The following is a 20,838-nucleotide window of genomic DNA, read 5'->3' as shown; positions in this document are numbered from 1 at the left end:
CTTCCTTTCCAGAATGGGAGGTCTTGCCTCACAAAGTCTGTTGGAATTGTGCATCCTTCTGCATCTCTCTCTGCAATCTCACCTTCCACAGACATCCACAAAGCACCCAGCAGTAGCCAGGCAGATGCTGAGTGGTCCCATTTACAGACTACATTGAAATTAATAAAATAATAAATAAATAAATAAATAAATAAAATAAACGCCCAAGTATTCTCTAACAGATGTTTCTTCACCTTTTTGTGTTGCATGTCCTGTAAGAGTTCTGGAGGACAGGCTGACCCAAGACTTGCTGAAGCTGATAGGTAGTTTCCCATCCACTCAGGAAAGCTTCAGAAATGGCCCCTACAATGTGTGACCGTTCCTGACCCTCCAGCCACGAGTGCTGAGACTAGCCAAAGGAGGCTAAAAAACCTAAACGAAAAAAACCAAAAAACATCCAGAACTGAGGCAAGTGCAAAGTCCTGCACTGAATTTTTCTCAAGAAGCATGTGATGCATGACCTGGAAGAACCTTTTCCCAAACCAGTGCCCTGCTATCTGCATATTTTCTTTTTTTTTGCCCCAAGGTTTTTGTTGCAGAGAAATTCGACTTACTCTTTGATATACATAGCCTAGCAGGAAGTTCATGGATCAACTCCCAAAAAAAAAAAAAAAAAAAAAAAGGGAAGGTTCTTAGGCACTGATGAGGTGATGTTAGTACCAACTTTAGTATCAATTTTATGTTTCAGCAAGTGCAGAGGACACGGTGTCTTGCAATTTTTTTTTTCCCATTGAAAATGACAGATGAACAGCCTCCCCTTAGGCTTCCGAGTAATTGTAGATTTTAACAGTTCCTTGAATGGAGAGCAGTTACCCTACAGCTTCTTAACTTAATTTTCTCCTTGAATGAGACCTCTTCAGAACAGTTGGATGGCTAGAAATAAAAATTTTGCAAGGTGCTATTTGGGTTTATATAGTCTCTATATGTGCTGCCTATAATAAAAGATAAATTAGTTCAAAGCCTAGTGGTCTGTCAAGGTAAAATGGATATTTTCAAGCTGTGAATTTGGTCTGATTTCTGATTTTACTGGCATGTTATTATAATCTCATCTGTGAGATTACATGTTTTCTTTTTAGTCCATGCAGAAAGTACTTCCTTGAAAGAAGACAATCTTCCCTATCCTGGGATGCTACCAGTGGATAAAAGGCTTTTACACTTACAGATCTACAAACTTCTTCAGTGTGTTCATGAGAAAGACAAGAGGCAAATAGAAAATCTGATCCAGAAAGGATTCCCAGATCTCATAAATTACACAGAGCCTAAGGAAGGATACAGTGCCTTTCACTTGGCCTCCATGAAAAATGACATTGAGATGTGCTGCTTCCTGCTGGAGCACGGAGCTGATCCAAATGTCCATGACAAAATGGGATGCACTCCAGCCATGAAGGCAGCTGAGCTGGGCCATGAGGTGATTTTGGAATTATTAGCAAAAGCTAATGCAGACATGACTGCTGTGGATAATGAAGGGAAAGGTGAGTGAGAAGGAAGTGCTGTAAAGCCATCCCTTAACTGTGTGACACACTTACTACACATGATGTGTCCCTCCTTTGGGAGGAACTTTGGTTGAGGGTTATCCTTGCAGCCCAACAGAAGCTGTTGGCTGTAACAGCTTTGATGAAAATGAAAATAATTCTCCCTGAAGAGTCTAGGCCTTTATATCATAAGTCTCCCCAGTGCAGAGCTGAGAGGTAACTTACAATTGAGAATCATATTCCTCCCATGACCTGTGACATACTGAACTCTGGTTTTCTCCTCAAGTAAAGACTCTAAAGTAGAAGTCTTTTTTTGCATGGATACACCCTCAGTGAAGGGGTCTCTGTTGCAGACTGGTCAGCTGTGAAGCTCACAGCCTTACAATCCTTCAGGTAGTTTCCTTTTGCACCCTAATCCCCACTGGTTTCCTTTGCAGGTATTTTGTTTTACCTCCTTTCACCTACAAGACGTCACTCCCACTGCCTGCAAATTGCCTTGGAATATGGTGCAGATGTCAACAACTGTACCACTACTGGGAGGTCTGTGCTTCTACAAGCCTGTGAGCAAGCTCATGAGGTTAAAGAAATGTGCCTGATTTTCTTGGAGAAAGGAGCAGATCCGCATGCAACAGACCCGGTATGAGCATTTCTGTAACTAAGAACAGATACAGGAGTATAGAATAAATACCAGATGAGCTGAGTACCTGACCTTAAATCCTCCCCTTAAAATAATAAAGCAGTGAAAATTGCTTAACTCTGTGGCCATACCTTTTCTCCTCTTCTGTACCACCTTTTATTTGGAGGAGAGGGATGTATGTCTTTTAGATTTTTGTAGGTTTAGAGCGCAAATATTCCCCAGAATTTAAACGTAAGTGGGCCAGCTCTAAGGAGCTGCAGTTCAGTGTACTTCAGTGGAGCAGTGCTGATTTGTATTTGCCTTGATGTGTCCTTAGATTTTTGAAAGTTGAAACAATAGTCTCTAAAAGGTAGGTCCATTAGGGAAAATCTGATGAGCAATCAAGGCAGGAACGAGGCATATGAAACTTTCTTCTCTTTTGTATGTCTTAATCATTTATTTGTTCGCTTCCTTAATTTAACGAAGACTCGAAAGACTGAAGATCTGTGCTGTTGATAAATCAAGAAACTCGAGCTTTCCCTTAAAGTTCTCCAAAGCAAACATCCATTATTATTTAGGAAAAGACAACATTAATGCATTAGAGTCTGAACTTTTCCTCACAGAACCATAGTGAAATTCCCTGGTTGCTTTGCCTTCCCCATAGCACTCCTCCAGCCACAGCTCCTTATGCTCCTGCTTTCATCAGCTGAGGTGGTATTTTGTGTTAGATGGTGTAAATATGCATGAGAAGAAAGATACCCACAGAATAAAGGATTCCTTAACTAAGGGATTGATTTTCATGGGCATTATTCAAGGGACTCAAGCCTTCAATATACTTGAGTTGCTGGGATCTGACTACTCTATCTTAGCAGCAACATGACTAGATTCTGAAAGTTTACCTGAAACTATTAGACTTGTCTCCTTTTCCCAGTAATAGCTAAAAGGAAACTTCCAGCTTTATGGCAGCTTGGAGCAGTCAGATGCCTCTGTTGCAGCCTCAGCACACGGAACAAACTGTGAGCTGTTCTCTCGCTCCCCTGCAGGCCACGGGGCGCACAGCCGTGATGGAAGCGACAAGGGAAGGGGCTGTCGAGGTGGCGCTGGCTCTGCTTCAGAGGGGGGCTGATGTGAACCTGTTTGACTTTGAAAGACACAGTGCTGCACATTTCGCAGCCAAGGGAGGCTTTTTTCAGGTATTCACATTTGTGGTGTTAAAGCATTGCTGCAAAGCCAAACCTGGGTGGGGTTTTTTTTGTTGTTACAGGGTTTTGTTTTGGGTTTTTGGAGTGTTTGGTGTTTTTGTTGGGTTTTTTTTTTTGAGTCCATTATCTCAGCTGATGGAAGCATAATGATCAGTAATCAAAAGCAGATTCTTTTTAAGTATCAAAGGGATTCCAGCAGTGATAGATAGGCCAGACAGGGGCTTACAGTGAGCTGGCAAGAAGATTGTCCTTGGTGTCTACAACTACACAAGGTTTCTGTTTCATCAGTTAAATGAGCATAATACTATAGAAAACATTAATGTTATATTGACCAGCAGAACATGGGAGAGAACTTCATTATTAGAATGGGAATGTAAGATATTGCATTTATTTGTAAATCAATCTCACATTGTTGCATGTCAAGAAACAGACAAGATTTTTTTGGTGGGACTCTGTTTGTTTTTCTAGATTCTGACAATTATTTCAGGTTATAATGCAGACTTGAAACTGATTGCTATGAATGGTAACACACCGCTTCATTACGCTGCGGAGGGAGGATTTGCAGATTGCTGCAGGTATATAGGACAAAGAGGTACATTAAAACTAAGTTACTTTGCAACTATTGTCTGTGTTCTGTTTCTGAGCTAAAGGAAAGATTTCATTTGGGTATCTCTGAAGGATTTGACTCTTGGGCACCCTGTGGCAAAATTCTCCCTCAGAAGGGCCTGACAGAGGCTCTTATCTCATGTGGATGAGAAAACATTTCTCAAAGGAGGCAGCAGAAACACCAGGGGGTTGTATAACTTAGTGTTGGACAGTATTAGGTGGTTCTGGGTTTAGTTGGGTTTAGATATATTGTATTGAAACTTTCAATAGAAAATAAATTTTTGATTTGATGATCATTTAAAAAAAATCTCTGTGCAGTCATGAGGAAAACTTCATGCCCATGGGTATTGAAACATGCCCTGAAGCAGCTGTGATCCTTTCCTGACTTGATCAGATGACCATAGCACTTCAAGCTTTGATCTAAGAGGACCATGCAAAATCCCACACTCTATTCTTGTGATCAAACAAGTGATCCATTGCCAAACTGAAATATTGGTGTATAGAAATAAGTGACATTATAATCTTAGTTTGCTTCTTAACCTTGCTCAGGACTTCAAGTAAAAATGTAAAGTTTCCACTGAACTTCTCTCTTTTTATATATATTGATGAGTGGATGAATAAATAGAGCATGGGTTGCTCAATGCTTCTGCCTTTGGGAAAAAAATATGGACATGTGGCTCACCTTCCAGCCTGGGATCAATGATGTGGTTCCACCTACCATTGCTATTTACAGCTTAAACTGTATAAAATTGTAGGCCGGTGGCAATGAGTTGCCTGTGTATTACAAGTTTCTTAAATTACATAATTAGCAATTCCACTGCCCTATTAGCCAAATTGTGCCCATATTTCCAGGCTGTGATCCTACATGGTCAAACCTGGCACATCTGACCCCAAGGGACGTTGCCAAGGCCGGTGGGTTTAAAGCAGCGGCAACAGTATTGCGCAAAGCTGAAAAAGCCTTTAAAAAACCAGACGAGGTCCTTGCCTGGTACCTGAAGGTGTACGACTGGTCCGTGCAGCACGAGGATTCCATCCGCAAGGAGTTTGAGATTGACCAAGAGGGAGATGGGATGGTATCCAGAAGTGATTTCATAGCAGTTATCCAGAAGCGCTGGGGCAATGTGGACCAGGAGCAAATAGAAATTCTTGCCAGAAAGCACGAAGTGTCTGGTGACAGGATCAGCCTTGACGATTTTTTTAAAGGCTCAAAATACTTGCAGAAAACCTTTCTGCTATCATCCTTTGGGCCCAAAGCAAAGAAGAAGAAGAAACCACAGAAGAAAAAAGGCAAAAAAGGCCTCCCTGTGCCAGTCTGTGTAATCCCAAAGAGTGAACGCCCTCTGAGGGAAGATGGCTTCCCGACCTACATGGTTGAGGCTGTCCCAAACATTCCTGCAGAGCAGCGTTTCAAACGGGACCAGCAATCCATCCATCCCGTGCTCGACGACCGCGTCTGGTATGTGGATGAGCCAAGGAAAACCCTCGTGGATATCAACTACCTTGTCAGAGAAGGAGACTTTGTGTCTCTGCAGAAAGCATTCGATGAGGGTGTGCCAGTTGACGTAAAAGATAAATATTACAAAACACCTTTGATGGTTGCATGTGCAAGTGGCAACATAGTTCTCGTGGAGTTTCTTCTGGAAAAGGGGTAAGATAATTTCAATTTAATTGCTGTTTTGGGAAGGCTTTTAAAAGCATAAATATCCAGTAAATATTTGGATGCAAAAGGCTATGGTTTGTTTTTTGCTTACATAGCATTTAATATTCAAGTCAGTTCCCAAAGATCTCAACTCAGAGGGGGTAAGTTTATTATTTTTCACATTTTAGTAGCATGGAAATGAAAACAACCAAGAGATAAGTTCCCCAGGATGGAAATTTTTGGTGTCTGGACTGTTGACATTTGGTCAGCTGCAGAGTTCATACCCAAGTCTCCAGCAGTGCATCCCCACAAGCCAAACTCTCAAGACTGGTGAATGATTTTGGGGAAATCTGACTCAAAGGACTTGTCTGAAATCATCAAGGTGATCCTGGACTTTCCTGTTACACATACCTGGTTTAAACCTTCACTCTCCACTGCAACTGAGGCAGGCTGAAATAGCAGGATTTACATCAGAAGCCCCGGCTATTAATTAGTCCGTTCCTCATTTTAGATGTGCTTCAGCAATTCTGTAGCCTGCAGACACACTCGTGAGAAATCTCAATGACAGCTTAAAAATGAAAGCAATTTCAGAAAGATTCAGTCGTACTTGTGTAATAGCATAATCTCTTATTGTCAGACTGCTGTGGTTCTACAGTGCTTCACATAAATGTTTAAATGAACATTTTTCAAAGATATTTACATTGATTTTGTTCTCTCTACCCATAGATAGAATTAATGTTAATATTAATATCTCAGGGAAAGAGGCTGTAGTCATTGCTCTGGTTCCTGCAAAGACTTACAGCACATGGATCTTTACACACCCTGGTAATTACACTGACATTCCTAGAGCACATGGAAAATTGTGCAATGTGTATATTCAGGTTTTCCAAAGATAAAGATATAGGATCTACCAAATTAATCCACCAGATTAATCTCCACTCCTTTTACCAAGCCTCAGTAGACAGCACTCATATATAACAATGAGACCTAGAAACGCAGTAACGTAGCTTAAAAAAAACTGTACCAGTTTTGAGATCTTTTCAATTGACAGAAATGAAAATGGAAAGTTATCAGTAGCATTTAGGTTTGCATCTTTCAGCATCATGAGTTTACAGTTTGGCACGGGCATTCAAATACCTTTTACAATATCATCTTTTCAGTACAGAACCACAAATCCATATTGAATACAAAACAAAACATTTATCCAAATAAATGTTTAACATTTATTATGTCTAAAATTAAATTGGTGGTATCTACTTTCTATCTTCCTCCAGAAAGAATCAGAAGTAAATGAAATTTGGTCTGATGGGAAATTCTGTGCTTGATGGGCAGAAAATGCTGAGAAGTTTTTAAATCAGTGCTGCATTGTCCCTGTTCCCATTGATTGGTTTCTTTCTGATAGAATGAAGTTAGGAAAAAGGGTTCAGAGGCAGACAGAGTCTGAGGGCAGGCAAAGAAGTTGCGTTGAGAGAGAAAGTGAAAAAACTGAAGGAACTTATTTTAATGGGAATTAAAACAGATGAAAACTGCATATGAATAAACCATAAGGGCTTAGCGACTGAAAGAAAAAAGAGATAAACGTGGCAGGTCAGGGGAGTTTACTGTGCTAAGATCTCATCAAAGGTAGAACTCTGGAAAAGATTAAAAATTTAAACAAGGAAAGAAGAACAGGTGAATCTGTGCTTTTATCTAGACAGTCACCTGACCTGAAGAGCAAACAACTATCCCTGGAAGCAGTGTCCTTCATAGTTTTTCTTCTTTCTCCCTTCCTCCTTGTCTTTTAGGAAGACAGCAGCTTTTTGTCCACCAAGTAAGTGGGACAGTGACCCTAACTCCCTTCAAGACCTCTAGGGCTGATAATGCTTTTCCTCTCAGCTTCATCCAAAGGCAGCATATTGCAAAGATCTCCCCTGAACTAGCCCTTGCTTTCTCCAGAACATCCCAGTTTGAGTTTGGGAGCAGAAACAGATGCTAGTCCAGCAGCACAGTAGCTGAATAGTTTTTCAATGCTCAGGTTGCCAAAGCAGACCTTCTGTAACTCGTTTGTCGAAGGGAGAAGCCAATGAGGAGAAATGAAGCAGGTAGAGGGCAGAAACACTGAAAGGAAAGGTGAACACTTCCCTCTTGTGCAGAAGAGCTCTGCAGTGTTGCCACATGTCCTGTAGCACCTGTTCTTGGCCCACAAGTGTACTTTTTGAATTCCTTAATCTGCTTTCTGTCATTCTCAGTGAAGCTGGAGCACAAACACCAGCAGCCTTTCACAGGACTGAGGTGTTTGAATGCTTGGGTTTTTTCCTGTATCCATGAAAAGCTCCATATGAAGGACACTGATGGCTTAGGGGGGGACACGAGCAGCACCCAGGCACACTTACAATTACTATTCCATGACAAGTTCAGGGACTCAACCAGTTTCAGAGTAGCAGTAGCAATATGAAAATAGCTGTTTACATTGAACATGCCATTGCAGTGGGCAGTTCCAGTTGGTTGCACTTGGAGCTGGGGCTGCTACTGTACGTGCTCGACAGCTTCAGCTGCCACAACTGTTTTCACTCCCGTGCAGGGCTGATGTAAATGCAACAGACAACTTCCTGTGGACTCCTCTGCATCATGCTTGCTATAATGGACACCTGGATATCATGGAGGTGCTGGTGAAGGCTGGAGCAGCTGTGAATGCCCCTGCAATAGGCAGTGCCACCCCGCTGATGAGAGCCATTGAGGCCTGCAGGCTGGACATGGTCTATTTTTTAATCACTGCAGGTGCTGACGTCCAAGCTACAAACAGCAATGGTAAATAGCAATATCTCCAAAATAGGCAGCTTCTTTATTAAAAATGCCTGGAACACTTTGAGAACTGTTCTGCATTTAGGGTTGCTGTCAGGATTGGGATGAAGGTAACAGGTTCAGTTAGTTTTTCCAGTCTGGAATCATTATTGAAAAAAAGTCAGCTTTCTTGGGCTGTACATATCTAGAAAATGAAGTAACATGATTAATTACTCAATTCAGAAGACTGTTACTCCTCACAAGATACACGTACAGAGTTATGAGTGGCTTTAATGAAAAGATTCTATCTAGTTATTATTATTTGAGGGAAAATTAGATTTCAGTTGTTGCCCAGAGTATAGTCTGCCACTCATTTAAGTGATTTATTTTTAAGTACAGGCAGTCCTGGTTAAAAAACTTCCTTGCTGCTCGACATGTAAATATAACTCCTGAGAAAAAAATACTTAACAGAAACCCAACTTTGAGCTGGTACTGAAGTGTTACCTCCTCACAGCAGATCCCTCATTCAGTGTTAATTCCATTGTCTCCAGAGTAATTAAAAGTTAACATGCATCACCTTTCAAGCTCTTGCTCTAACATAGGAGGCAACATTGCTACACAATGAGACTTTCCTTGCCAAAATGCCTAGTAGTAAAACCCTGCTTCTGGAAGAGATGTGTATTCCTCATTTCTCATATCATGTGGAGTTCTGATTCACACAGCAGTTCAGTCTCACAGATACTTTACAGCCAGACTCTCATATGAACCAGGACAGATTTTTTCCTTCATTAAGAACTGAAGCTGTTAATTTACACCATAGGGCTTTCCCTTGCCAGCCACGGAGCAAGAACAGGCAGGAGATGGCTAGCACAGTACAAGGTTAGGAATGCAGACCATCTCCTAGTCCTAAATGCTCTCAGTTCTCAGAGATCAAAATGACAACCTGCAGGACCAGTGTATTAAGCTGCAAATGTCAGAACATTAGGAACAAAGCAAGCAGCACAAGAATTCCTGCAATATTCCTACAAAACTAGTTTCAAGGCTCGTTTCTGCCAGGTCTTATTTCTGCAAGCAGTGCTGGTGACTGCTGGTTCTCAGACCAATGTCAGGCACGCTGCTGGCACATGGGATGGGTCATAAAATACTGGCCATATTAAATTCAGGTGATTGTCCAGTTGCAATAAACCAGTGACAAAGTTAATTTTCATGGTTTACCCAGATATTTATTTTTTTTAAATACAGGAAAGACTGTTCTTGAACTTGCTCAATTATTTGAAGATGCTAAAATAATTGAACTGCTCGAAAATCAACTGCAAATTTTGGCAGAAGAACAAGAAAAACAAGAAGCAAAGCCAGCAAAAGGTGGGAAGCCAAAACCAGCAGAGCCACCAAAAGCTGTGAAAAAAGAGGTATGAGAGATGGTAACAAAGGACTGCTTTGCTAACAGTTAGCAGGGAGCTTCTTTCTTTCCTTTCTTTGCCACCCATTTCTCTCTAACGCTGTAACTTGGGCAGCTTTGTTAAAGTGAGTATTTTCAGGTGCCAGTACTTGTTCTTGTGAGTATTAGGGCTTGTTCATTGGTTGAAATTTGTCTTGCTAATTATACAAACTTCATGTCTTCCCCAGACACACATAAGAATGATGTCCTGTACCACTAACAGGACACAGAAAAAGATTTCCTTTTCTTTTTCCCTCCTCCTGAAATGTATGTTCATCCAGCTCTGTTGTGGTAAACACTGAACAACTGGAAACCACAATTTCTTAAAGAGAGAACATGTTTTTTCACAAGATAAGAACAATAGCCTTCAAGCTGGTAAAAAGGTTTTTTATTCTCCTGGTTGAACTCACTGAGACAATACCAGGTTTGTTAACTTCCTATTTTCCATTTTGTCCCATATCCTTCCTCTTCCACTTTTTACCTGAGTCCTGTTTCTCAAATCCTACACTGATGCTTGCCTGTTTTATTTCTAAATGGTTTTCCTGCACCCTCTGAGAGCCTTGAGCACCTCAGCATTGCCCTGTTCCCAAGGTGACATCAGCTTCCATGACTACATCCGGGTTCACTTATTGTGGATGAGACCTTCCTGATCCACCAGTGGCACTTGTTAGTCACATCCCGGGTGCTATTTAGAGAGAAGATGCAATTGTATCTGCATGCCTGGAAGTGTCCTTCAGCTGCCCTGGACAGTGCAATAAATACGTGCCAGTAGCTAAATGCTGGCATCTCCCTTTCACAAAGGTTTTGAATGTCAGGGACAGCACAGGATTTTCAGAGGCAGGAGGATGACAACCTTAGGTGCTTGTTTATTCCTCACTTGGAAGAGGATGCGATCACCAGTGGTACAAGGTGACTGTCTTGGGACTCGTAAAGACCAGTTAATGTTTTAGTGCCCAAGGAGGAGAGGTGCCTTTTACCTTTGAAAAGGTTGGCCCTTGAAATCTTTGATTTTAAAAGAACACCTTTGAGAAAAACAGATTCTGAAGAGATTAAGAAAAATACTCCCCCAGTAAACACTGTAGCAGAGTATCAGAAGAGGCAGGATGCATGCCTTGCTTCTGAACATGATGTATTGCTATAATTGGTACCTTCTTCCCCTTCAGTCTCTAGATGTATCTCAGCCACCTGAGGAAACACCTGTTCCTGAAAAGACAAAGCATTCCCGTAAAGACAATGCTGCTTATTGGAAATCTTTGGCAAGGAGAGAAAACAAAAATGACATCTCCTTCAGACCCAGAAAAGTACGTACAGCGGCAAAACAGGAGTGCAGTTTCATGGTAGACCTTGCTGAGATCAAACCCCAGAACAATCCAATGAAATTTCCACCATTCAACTAGCTTAGAGATGATGTGACACAGCCTGGAGACGCTGCCACCAAACAACAGTAAACTAAAGAGTTTGTGGATGTATATTATATAAAAACATATATATTTATATAAAACAAATAGTTGTGGAAATCAAGCTCTTATCAGGTTTTAACATGGGATTAAAGTGGAGCCACAGTAAAATAAAAATGCAACTACATTTATGATACATATTTTTCTACTCCTGCTTTTAAAAGATAGGAGTCTATTGGCATAGCATGAGCACCAGCTTCTAACTTGCTCTCTTGATTAGTTATCACATGATGACTTTGTCAGTGACATTCCCTGAACTAGATGGATCACAGCACACTAAATATTCGCTTCCTAGAGTTGGAATAGTGGAAATATAACTTTTCTGTCAGGGTCTTGTTAATACCCGCTTAGAAATAATTCAGAAACAGAACAAGATAATCACAGGGAGGTAAATTTTGTAGTATTTTTTTTCACCTTAAAAGGAAAAAAACCACCACTGCTGACTGAGCAGTTGTGTTTGGAGTTTATCATTTCCCTAACCCTGATTTGTGCTAGTTTCTACAATGGTCTCAGAGGACTAAGGCTACATAGCTGATGACTCTATAGCTAATTATTATTTTCCACTCTGAGGATCGTGAGCCCAAGTCAGTAATTTTAAATAATTACCTGAAGATATTCTTTCCCACATAATCTATAATCGGAGTCCATGGCATGCTATAGATTAGAAGTGACAACAGGAGAATGTTCTGTTTATACACACACAAATTGTTGACCTGTCTTCTGCTGGGAGGCCACACTGCTTCTTTTCTATGTCTCCTAATGGAAAGGAGTGCTAGAACACAGCTCTCTTTGGCTAACAGTATCTTCTTAGTGCTTCTGTTGCCAAAGTCCCCTCCAAATTAACTACAAACACCTTTATTTTGTAGATATGGAGCCCTGATCCCACAGCAATACAGCTTGCAGAAAAGCGAGAATTACTCCATGAACGCGCTACTCTTTATGGTCACATGGAAGATTTTACACCCCTCTTCAACAGAAAATTTAACAACTAAGCACAGCATCTGGAAGAAGCTACCTCAGCACGTGGTTTGAGGAGGCAAAGGTGTAAAAGGCTACTCCTTTGCAAGGAAGGAATTGTGCAGTGCTCAGTAAATATATCTCAGTTACCATAAAGGAAAACCATATCAAGTTTTTCCTCTATAGAATATGCTGCTTACACACAATCTTTTGTTGAAGACTTAGTCTGGAAAAAGATTTATCCTTTATACTGAGCCTTGGAGCTGGCTCAGTATACTTCATGGAATAGCCACTGTTGTGACACACACAAATCCTTTGTAAAAGTGTGGCTTTATAAAGCTTTCTTTACTTCAACACAAAGCTTCTTCCTGGAAGATTCATTACCCTTCTACTCTAAATATATAGATATGAAGATAGCAATGTTCTGAGTTGTCTGTAGAGGCAACAGAGAGTTGAGAATTTACAAGCAGGACTATCACTGCCTAGTGTACTTCTTTCATGTTCTGCCATTCGTTTGCCAAAGCACACGTGAGACCTGAAACTGCTTCCACCCCGATGGTCACATATTGTTTTCCTTCTGATTTCTCAAAAGGATAATAATCTCTATGTAATAATCTGTAATCCATTTGCCATGTCTCCTACAGACCCTTGTTGTCTCTCAGATGAAGGAGGGGTCTCGTTGGGGGGGTGCTGATGGAGACCTGCACTGCAGAGTTCCAAGCCACTGAGATCATTGAGTCCAACCTTTGACCACTGGGTCAACCAGACCATGGCACTGAGTGCCACATCCAGTTTTTCCTTAAACACCTCCAGGGACAGGTTCTTGTTAATAGATCTCTTGGGGGGAATCAGAGTGAAATGACACTGAATGACCAGTGTGTGATTTTTATCTGTCAGCATAAAACTTCTGCTGGCTGCAGATGATTGCAAATAACAAAAATAGTAGTGCTTCAGTTAAGTCATAGAAGGCAGTGTGGGCAAGGAGCCCGTGAACAATTGTAAATGAAACTGCATCTCTGAAAGGAGAAGCAAAGGGTCAATTTGCTGAACAGCAGCCATCAAAATAAAATCAAGCAGCAGTCAGAAATTATACTGTAAGATAAAACTGTTTCGGGCAGAGTTCTGTCATGAAGATTACCTCAGACAGTTCACAGCCTTCACCCGTCCAATGAGGCTTTTCCTGCTTCTTAGTATAAGGTTGAAGCACACCATTCCTTGTGGGATCCTCCACTACCTGTGGTAGGAAGGGATCATCAAAGCTTTCCAGGAACCTCCTGGACTGTCTGTACTTTGCTGTGTTGCTTCTCCAGCAGTTGTCAGGGTAGTTGAAATCCCTCACAAGAGGGGAAAACCAGGAGCTGTGATATCGAGGCTGTTTTGAGCATCCTGCATTGTGGCATCACAATGGTGACGAAATGAGGAGGCGGTGTCTTGTGCAGGACACCCACTACGATCCCTAAGGGATGGGAGGACAACTTGCTTGGCTTGCAGGAGGCAGAGCCACCCACAACTTCCCTCACCATCAGACTACCCTGGGACAGTGTGAGACAGCAGCACTGTGGGCACACAGCCCCTCAGCCAGGGACATTACTTGAGCAGTTGCCCCTGGCCCAGCAGGCCAAGGACAAGGGAACAGCAGGGCATCCCGAGGCTGTGGAGTGCAGCTGGGACGCTGGTAGAAGGCTTGGCAGGTCAGAGATTGCCATGTCAAGAGCCCCAGACCTGGTGAGGCAGAGGCAGACAGGTCAGCATGTCCTCCCCTCCCTGCCCGGTGGGCCTGGGGACATGGGGACAGTGGGCTCAGGTGGGGCTGTCCTCACAGGGCAAGTGGCAGCCGCCAACACCGCCTACCGCAATGGCCTCCAGCACGTGGCTGAGTCTGAGCGGCTCAAGGCGGCCAGGCTGCTTGTGGAGAAGGCCATTAAGGTGAGGGGTTTGATTTCACACTGCCCGAGATGCCACATGCTTGCATTTGTCCACCTGTGGCTCAGGAGAGCTGAGCCACAGGACTGGGCCGGGGCAGGCTGAGCTTGCTGCTGTCCCTGCAGGAGAAGAAGATTTTCGCAGTGCAGGGCCCTTATCCCATCATCCGCCACCTCCTGCGGGCCCGGGGCTGGGTGGAGAGGAAGCTGCCCTGTAAGAGCAGACAGCTGAGGCAGCAGCCTGGTGACCAGAAGAAACAGCAGCTGGAGAAGAGGGCAGGTCGTGGCGGTGATAAGCAGGGGAAGGCAGTGCCAAACCCACGTGGTGGGGCACAGCCTTCCCTGGGCACCGCAGAGCCCCTGCAGCACCCACTGCCACGCGATAAGAACAAGGGAGAAACAGAAGATGAAGACAAGAATGAAGATGAGGAACAGTGCAGTGTGGACTCTAATGACATCCATGACCTTATGGTTAGCTAAAGAGGGTTGGGGCTGAGCTCTGCCAGAGCTCCCCACATCCTTCCCCTGGGACCCTCAGGGGCAGGGCACAGCCTGGGAAAGGGACTGGGGCAGGATGGGGACTCCCTGCCTCACCCCGGCCCACTCCCTCCCGCAGTCCTTCCTGGTGCAGGACCAGGTGCCAAACTTCCTCTGGACCATTCGCCTCGGCAACATTGACCAGGAGCTGCTGCCGAGGATCGAGATGGTGAATCGCTTTCCCCGGCTGAACGCACTTTGCACCAAGGTGGGAGCACGGAGGCCTCAGGGAGGGGGCACAAGGGGCGGGGGCGTTCAGAAGGGAATGACAAGCTTCTCTGAACAGGAGGGGCTGTGCCAAAGCCTGCAAAACTTGCCCTGGTTTGAGCAAGTCGACCTCAACGCCTTTTTCCCCCGGTGCTACCGGCTGGGGCTCACGGGCGAGCAGGAAGCCTTCATTGGTGAGCCTGGGGCTGTTGCCCTCCTGTCCTCCAGTCTCCCCATGTCCTATGCAGGACTGGCTAGGGATGACGCTTCCCTCTTGCAGAGGATTTCCGCCTGACGGCAGCTCGCAGCCTGCTCAAACTGGCCCTGAAGACGGTCGAAGAGAGGCCGGTGGGGACAGAGCAGCCCCCAAAATCCGCCGCGGTCCCACGTGAGTGCATGGAGCTGGCTGAGCGGGGCGGAGGATGAAACGGGGAGTTTGGGGTTAGGGGCGTGTCTGAGGGCTGAGCTCGGAGACTGAGCTTCTGCTCCTGTCTGTGGCTCGGGATCCCTTACTCCCCCCGCTGCCCTAGCTCCGAAGGCACCCGTTCCACAGGGAAGCTCGGTGCTTCGGCCCCAAGGCTGGCGCAGGAGTCATGTCTCTCACCCCATGCCGTCCACAGCACGGCTGCGCTCCCCCCCGTATCCCCAGCTGGTGGAGGAGGCCCTGGAGGTCTGTGAGGAGCACCTGGGCGTCCTGGAGCACCGGGACATCGACAGGGACACTCCGTCGCCCTGCCGGACATGCATCGCCTGGGACCGCTTCCTGCGGGAATACTACCGCGTGGCACAGTGAGTGCTGAGCGAGACGGGGACACGGGGGAATGGTGGCGGGGCCGGTGCTGAGCCCTCCATGTCCCCCCGCAGTGAGGGGACCAGGCTGATGCTGAGCAAGGAGCAGCGGGAGCAGTGCCAGGATGTGCTGCGGCGCCTGGAGGAGCAGCTGCCGCAGCTCGGCATAGAGGGCGAGCTCAACGTCTGGATCCTCAAGCCCAGCGCCAAATCCCGCGGCAGGGGTAAGGCTGGGGGAAGCATGGGGCACGCAAATCCCCACGGAGAAGGGATCTCACCATCACTGTTGCCCAGGCATCGTCTGCACGTCGCGGCTGGAGGAGGTGCTGGAGCTGTCACAGCGCTACACGGGCTCCTCGGCGCGGGTGGGCGAGTGGGTGGTGCAGAAGTACATGGAGCGGCCGCTGACCATCTTCGACACCAAATTCGACATCCGGCAGTGGTTTGTGGTGACTGACTGGAAGCCACTGACCGTCTGGTTCTACCGAGACTGCTACCTGCGCTTCTGCTCCCAGCCCTTCTCCCTGTATCACCTGGAGCCGTGAGTGTCGCCCCCTCACCCCCGGCTCGCACTGCACAGCCCCCCGGCACCCCCTGACCCAGCCCCGCTCTCCCTGCCCCAGTGCCAGGCACCTCTGCAACGTCTCCATCCAGGAGCGGTACAAAACACAACAGCCAGACCCCCGCCTGCCGCCTGACAAGATCTGGTCCAACACGCAGTTCCAGGCACACCTGGCACAGCTGGGCCGGGCGGACGCTTGGCAGCAGGTGATAGTGCCCGGCATGAAGGCGGCGATCCTGAACGCCCTGCGCTGTGCCCGGGAGCACGTGGGCTCCCGCAAGGGCAGCTTTGAGCTCTTGGGAGCCGACTTTCTCATCGGGAAGGACTTCCAGCCCTGGCTGCTGGAGATCAATTCCTGCCCCACCATGAGCCCCTCCTCGGTGGTGACGCGCCGGCTCTGCGCCAACGTCCAGCGGGACACGCTGCGCCTCGTGCTCGACCGCAAGGACAACCCCACCTGTTCCATTGGTGCCTTTGAGCTCCTCTACAAGGAGGTAGGCTGGGGGTTGGGGACAGCCACACCCCAGGCACCCCGAACCCCCGCTAGCCCTTGTGTCTCCTACAGGCACCTGTGGACTCATGCCTGTCTGTGGGGCTGCAGCTGGAAGTCACAGGCTGTTCCCTGAAGAATCTCCACCTGGCAAAGCGTCGATTCCAGGACAAGCCCCCCACCACTGTACCCAATGCTTCCCAGCTCCCTGCACCCTCAGGGGACAGAGACACAGAAGTCCCCTGGTCCAGAGCAGCACAGGAAAAGCTGCATCCTCCGGAGCCACAGACCAGCTCCTGCCTGCCCAAGTCTGACCCTCCAGCACTGCCACAGCCCCCAGACTGCTCTCCTGGGAGCCAGGAGCTGCCACGGCTCCTTCGCCTGGTTGGGCAACCCAAGGATGCTCAGCCTCAGGACGCTTACACCCAGGAATCTCAGCCCAAGCCAACTCTGTCCCTGATCAATAGCCATCTCCTGGACAGGTTTTCACCACTCCAGGAAGTGCGCAGGAGGGCCTTGCTGCCCCCAGGCTCCTGTGCCAGGAGGCAGGGATTGCCACGGCTCAGTCAGCCGCGTGGATTGCCACAGCTCAGTCAGCCGCGTGGGCAGCCCCAGGCTGCTCGGCCCCGTGCGAGTCTGCCCCTGATCAATGCCCGTCCCCAGTCATGGGGCCTGTGTCACAACCCCAGAGGGCGCCAGCAGGCCTGGCGACCCTCGGGCTGTGTTCCAGCTCCTGCAGGACTTCCTGCCAGGCCAGTGCGCCTGTATGCGCTGTAACAGAGCACCGGGACCGCGGCCCCTGCCTGGACAGAAGAAGCTCATGCCAGCTCCCAAGAGGATGCAGAAGACCTGAGCCACCCCCACGAGCTGACAGTGCCCTGCCCGTCCTGGATGGGGTAACACAGCAGCACCCGGCTGCCTCCCCTGCAAACAAGACCCCATTGCTGAGCCGTGGTAGCCACCTCAACCCTCACACCTGCTTTAATAGACTTTTGTGAGAAGGAGCCTGGCCTGGACCATCTGTGTGTGGGGCATGTGGACACAGCTGGGGATGATGCTGCAGGCAGGAACTGGGGCTGCCAGGGCAGCTCCTCTGCTAGGATACAAACAGAGGAGGCAGGAAAAGCTGCCTCCACTCCTGCCTGCCTGTGGTGGCCCCTGCCAGACAGAGCTATGGCAGTGGGACACCCCGGCACTGGGAACTGGTCAGGCACAGAGTGCTGGCAGGGCTGGTGTCAGGGTGCCATCCCCCAGGGGGATGGCGGGAGGAATCCCATCCTCTGTGTGTACCAAGAAAAGAAGTGAGTGCTTGAACCTGGCAGCAGGTGGGGATCAATGGGATGGCACAGGGAAGTCAGGGGTCCCCTGTGGGCACCAGGGCTCCTGGGGCTGCTCAGATATACAGGAAAGGAGGTGGGGGGAAGTGCAGGGGGTGCCCTGGGGCAGCACTGGCTCCTGCAGGGTTTTTTTGTGACAAGGAAACCCACCTTGTTACAGAAGGGTTGGAAGAGACCACAGTGGATCATCTGGTCCCACCTCCCTGCTCAAGCACGGTGATCCCAGGGCGCATGGCACAGGACTGTGTCCAGGCAGTTCTCCAGGGAGGAACATGCCTTCGTCTCTCTGGGAGACGTGTTGCAGTGTGTGGACTGAGTTCTTCCTGACAGGTGGAACTGGCACTGCCAGGGCAGCTCCTCTGCTGGCAGAGAGCAGACAGGATCTCATGGCTCCCCAGTGCCCACCTGGCCTGTGCCTGCTGCTGTTCTCTGAGGATGGCTGGGCCAGGCCCCTCCTGCCCCTCTCTGGGCTGGGCAGACGTGACCAGTGCACGATACATCAGCTGCAGAAAAAGGCTGGTGTTTCTGGCAGAGTTCTGATGTGGAGATTAGCTGGGAGAATTCTCTGCCGTTAGGGCCAGTTCCTCAGGCCTCCTCTCTGCAAGAACCTCAAAGTTCTTCCTCACTGGGTAACTCCTGCTACATTAAGGTACAGACTGCTGTGTTCATCAAGGGCCACTGGGAGCAAGAGGAAAAGAGCCTGGACGCAAGGGGAAAATCAAACCTGGCCAGCATCAGGGGCCATCTCCTGCATCAGTTTGGGTCATGTACCCATGTTGCTGAAGAGCCCCTGAAAAAGTTGTTTGGCAGAGCAAGTACTGAGGCGGGACCATCTTCTGTTCCCTTAGGAAATCCTTATGGACATCATCCCTGTGCCTTCTCATCCCAGCCAGAACAGGCTGCACACTCTCCCAGTTTTCACATGTTGTTCCACAAAAAGAAAGGGAGAAGAGCTGACTTAACTGGCATTTTGATATCTACCACTCAATCAGAAAACCCAGTGCTCAGAAAACATTTTTGCATGACTGGTCAATTCATTGAGATGCCAGTGGCCCAGAGGCAGAAGTTGGAGCAAACGGAGGGGCTTGGCTGGAGCCAGGAAGAATCTTTCAAGACTGTCCTCAAGGGTGGCAGTGAGGATGTATTTAGAGACTCCCCCTTGCACATCAGAAGTGGAGTAGGAGAGTCTCTTGCATGAAGCAATGACAGCAGCACAGGAAGATTTTAGGGATCTGAGAGCAGATGTCACGAGGAGAGTCAAAGGGTGAAGCTCCAGAACTTAAATGACTTCAGCAGAAGTCAGGGTGTTGAACGAAGAGCTGGAAGTAAGCTGTGAGAGAGGGAAAGAAACTGTGCTAATGGACAGGTTCTGGAAAAGCTGAGTGACCATTTGGTGGATGGTTTTAGAGGGGGCCAAGGGACAGTCAGAGAGAGAGACCTTGGTAATAGAGAGGAAAGCTCTGCTCTCCCAAGTGACAGATCCTTCTGGGAAGCTGAATCAGTTGTGTGTCAGAAAATGTATTGAGAACAAGGAAATTTGCAGGTAGGAGTTCAAACAGATTACTTCTGTGACTCAGTCTCTTGAGATGAGCAACACAAGCAAAAAATAAATGAAAAGGGGAAACCGGTGCAGAAAAGTTAAGCAGACAGAGAACAGCAACAAAAAAAGGAAAGATGAACTCTGCACATGTACACAACCTAAGGCCAGAGGAGTTGTATGCTGGTGCTGGTTCACAATCAGGCTGTCATCTAACCTTAGTCACACTCTGTGATTTGCCTTTGAAGTACAAACACTTGTGAAGCCTTCAAGAATTGTTTCATATTAACACAAGTAGCTCGGGCTGGCTGCTCTTGCTACCTCAGAGTGCTTCATGTCCTGCTGGATTCATGTACACCTAATTCCCTATTTCATCCATGCCCCCACCCAGGCAGCCCTCACATACCTACCCAAAATGCAGACATGCACAATGAGTCCCTTTGTGCAGTTCCTTGTTCCCAAGACTTCCCTAAGGCTCCCTGGAGTCTCCCCAGCTTGCCTCTGCTATAGCTGTTCGAGGAGGAAGATGTGATCTGTTACCTCGTGCTAGGCAAACAGGACATCAAAACATTGCTCTGATACCCCAACAGCTTCAGTAAAAGGCACAAAACATATATATGATAAAAAATTCTTCTCACTTCTGTCCTCAGATTAATCTTACAGGCGCCCTGCATCCAGTACATGTGTTTTTCCCAATTTATCATATATTTCACTAAGTATATAATTATGACTGAAATACAAGTACCTGCTTTTTCCTCCCCATTTTAAACACATTTACTTTCAGTTGAGTTTTTCTGAAAGGCAACTTGCAACACAAATATTGTTCTAGTCCCAGTAACCTGTGCTCGTACGCTAATGCAAAACAGACAAAAATTCCACAAAGTGGAATTCTTGGGCTGCTGCAAGTACAGTGGAGCTAATAAATACATTCACAGCTTAGGACTTTTAAATGGCTCCTGAATAACCCGTATTTATCAATCGTTTGAGACTGAATCCCAGGAAATTAAATTTAGCATCACTATTGCCACAAATCTCTTGCCATAGCTCCAAGGAACACCTCATTTATAATATCAAATCAGAGAAGACTTCCAGTAAGAGGAATTGTATTGACTTTAACGGGCTGGAGGAAGGAGGATTTCCTCATCCCTAAGTAAGGGCTTCACTTCCTGCCTCCAAAATGAACTTGACTGGGGCAAGGCTAAATCGTGGTGTGTTGCCATGAGCTGTGGAGACCTGCTGAAGAAGGCAGGGAGAAAAAAGTAAAAGTAGCG

At 46.8% G+C, this 20,838-nt stretch overlaps 2 protein-coding genes across 2 annotated transcripts; both read left to right on the top strand.

The window, feature by feature from the left end:
• The first annotated feature begins 1,150 nt into the window (after positions 1–1,150).
• ANKEF1 (ankyrin repeat and EF-hand domain containing 1) lies at positions 1,151–12,221 on the top strand. The gene is made up of 9 exons (XM_066180361.1): positions 1,151–1,511; positions 1,949–2,148; positions 3,171–3,320; positions 3,798–3,921; positions 4,788–5,583; positions 8,135–8,361; positions 9,577–9,743; positions 10,936–11,073; positions 12,096–12,221. Exons 1-9 carry the CDS (start codon positions 1,166–1,168, stop codon positions 12,219–12,221), a joined length of 2,274 nt encoding a protein of 757 aa, XP_066036458.1. The 5' UTR covers positions 1,151–1,165.
• A 1,820-nt stretch (positions 12,222–14,041) lies between these two features.
• On the top strand, positions 14,042–17,546 carry LOC136287931 (tubulin monoglycylase TTLL3-like). Its single transcript, XM_066180617.1, has 11 exons — positions 14,042–14,112; positions 14,210–14,579; positions 14,725–14,853; positions 14,932–15,046; positions 15,133–15,240; positions 15,473–15,641; positions 15,717–15,865; positions 15,936–16,182; positions 16,265–16,697; positions 16,769–16,879; positions 17,424–17,546. The coding sequence occupies exons 1-11, from the start codon at positions 14,042–14,044 to the stop codon at positions 17,544–17,546; spliced, it is 2,025 nt and encodes a 674-aa protein (XP_066036714.1).
• The last annotated feature ends 3,292 nt before the right edge of the window (positions 17,547–20,838 follow it).

Source organism: Chamaea fasciata, unplaced genomic scaffold (assembly GCF_029207755.1).
Source record: "Chamaea fasciata isolate MVZ Bird 193981 ecotype frontalis unplaced genomic scaffold, bChaFas1.0.hap1 SCAF_3, whole genome shotgun sequence".
NCBI lineage: Eukaryota > Metazoa > Chordata > Aves > Passeriformes > Sylviidae > Chamaea > Chamaea fasciata.
Note: the sequence above shows the minus strand (reverse complement) of the source record. Positions and strands in the feature narration are given on the sequence as shown.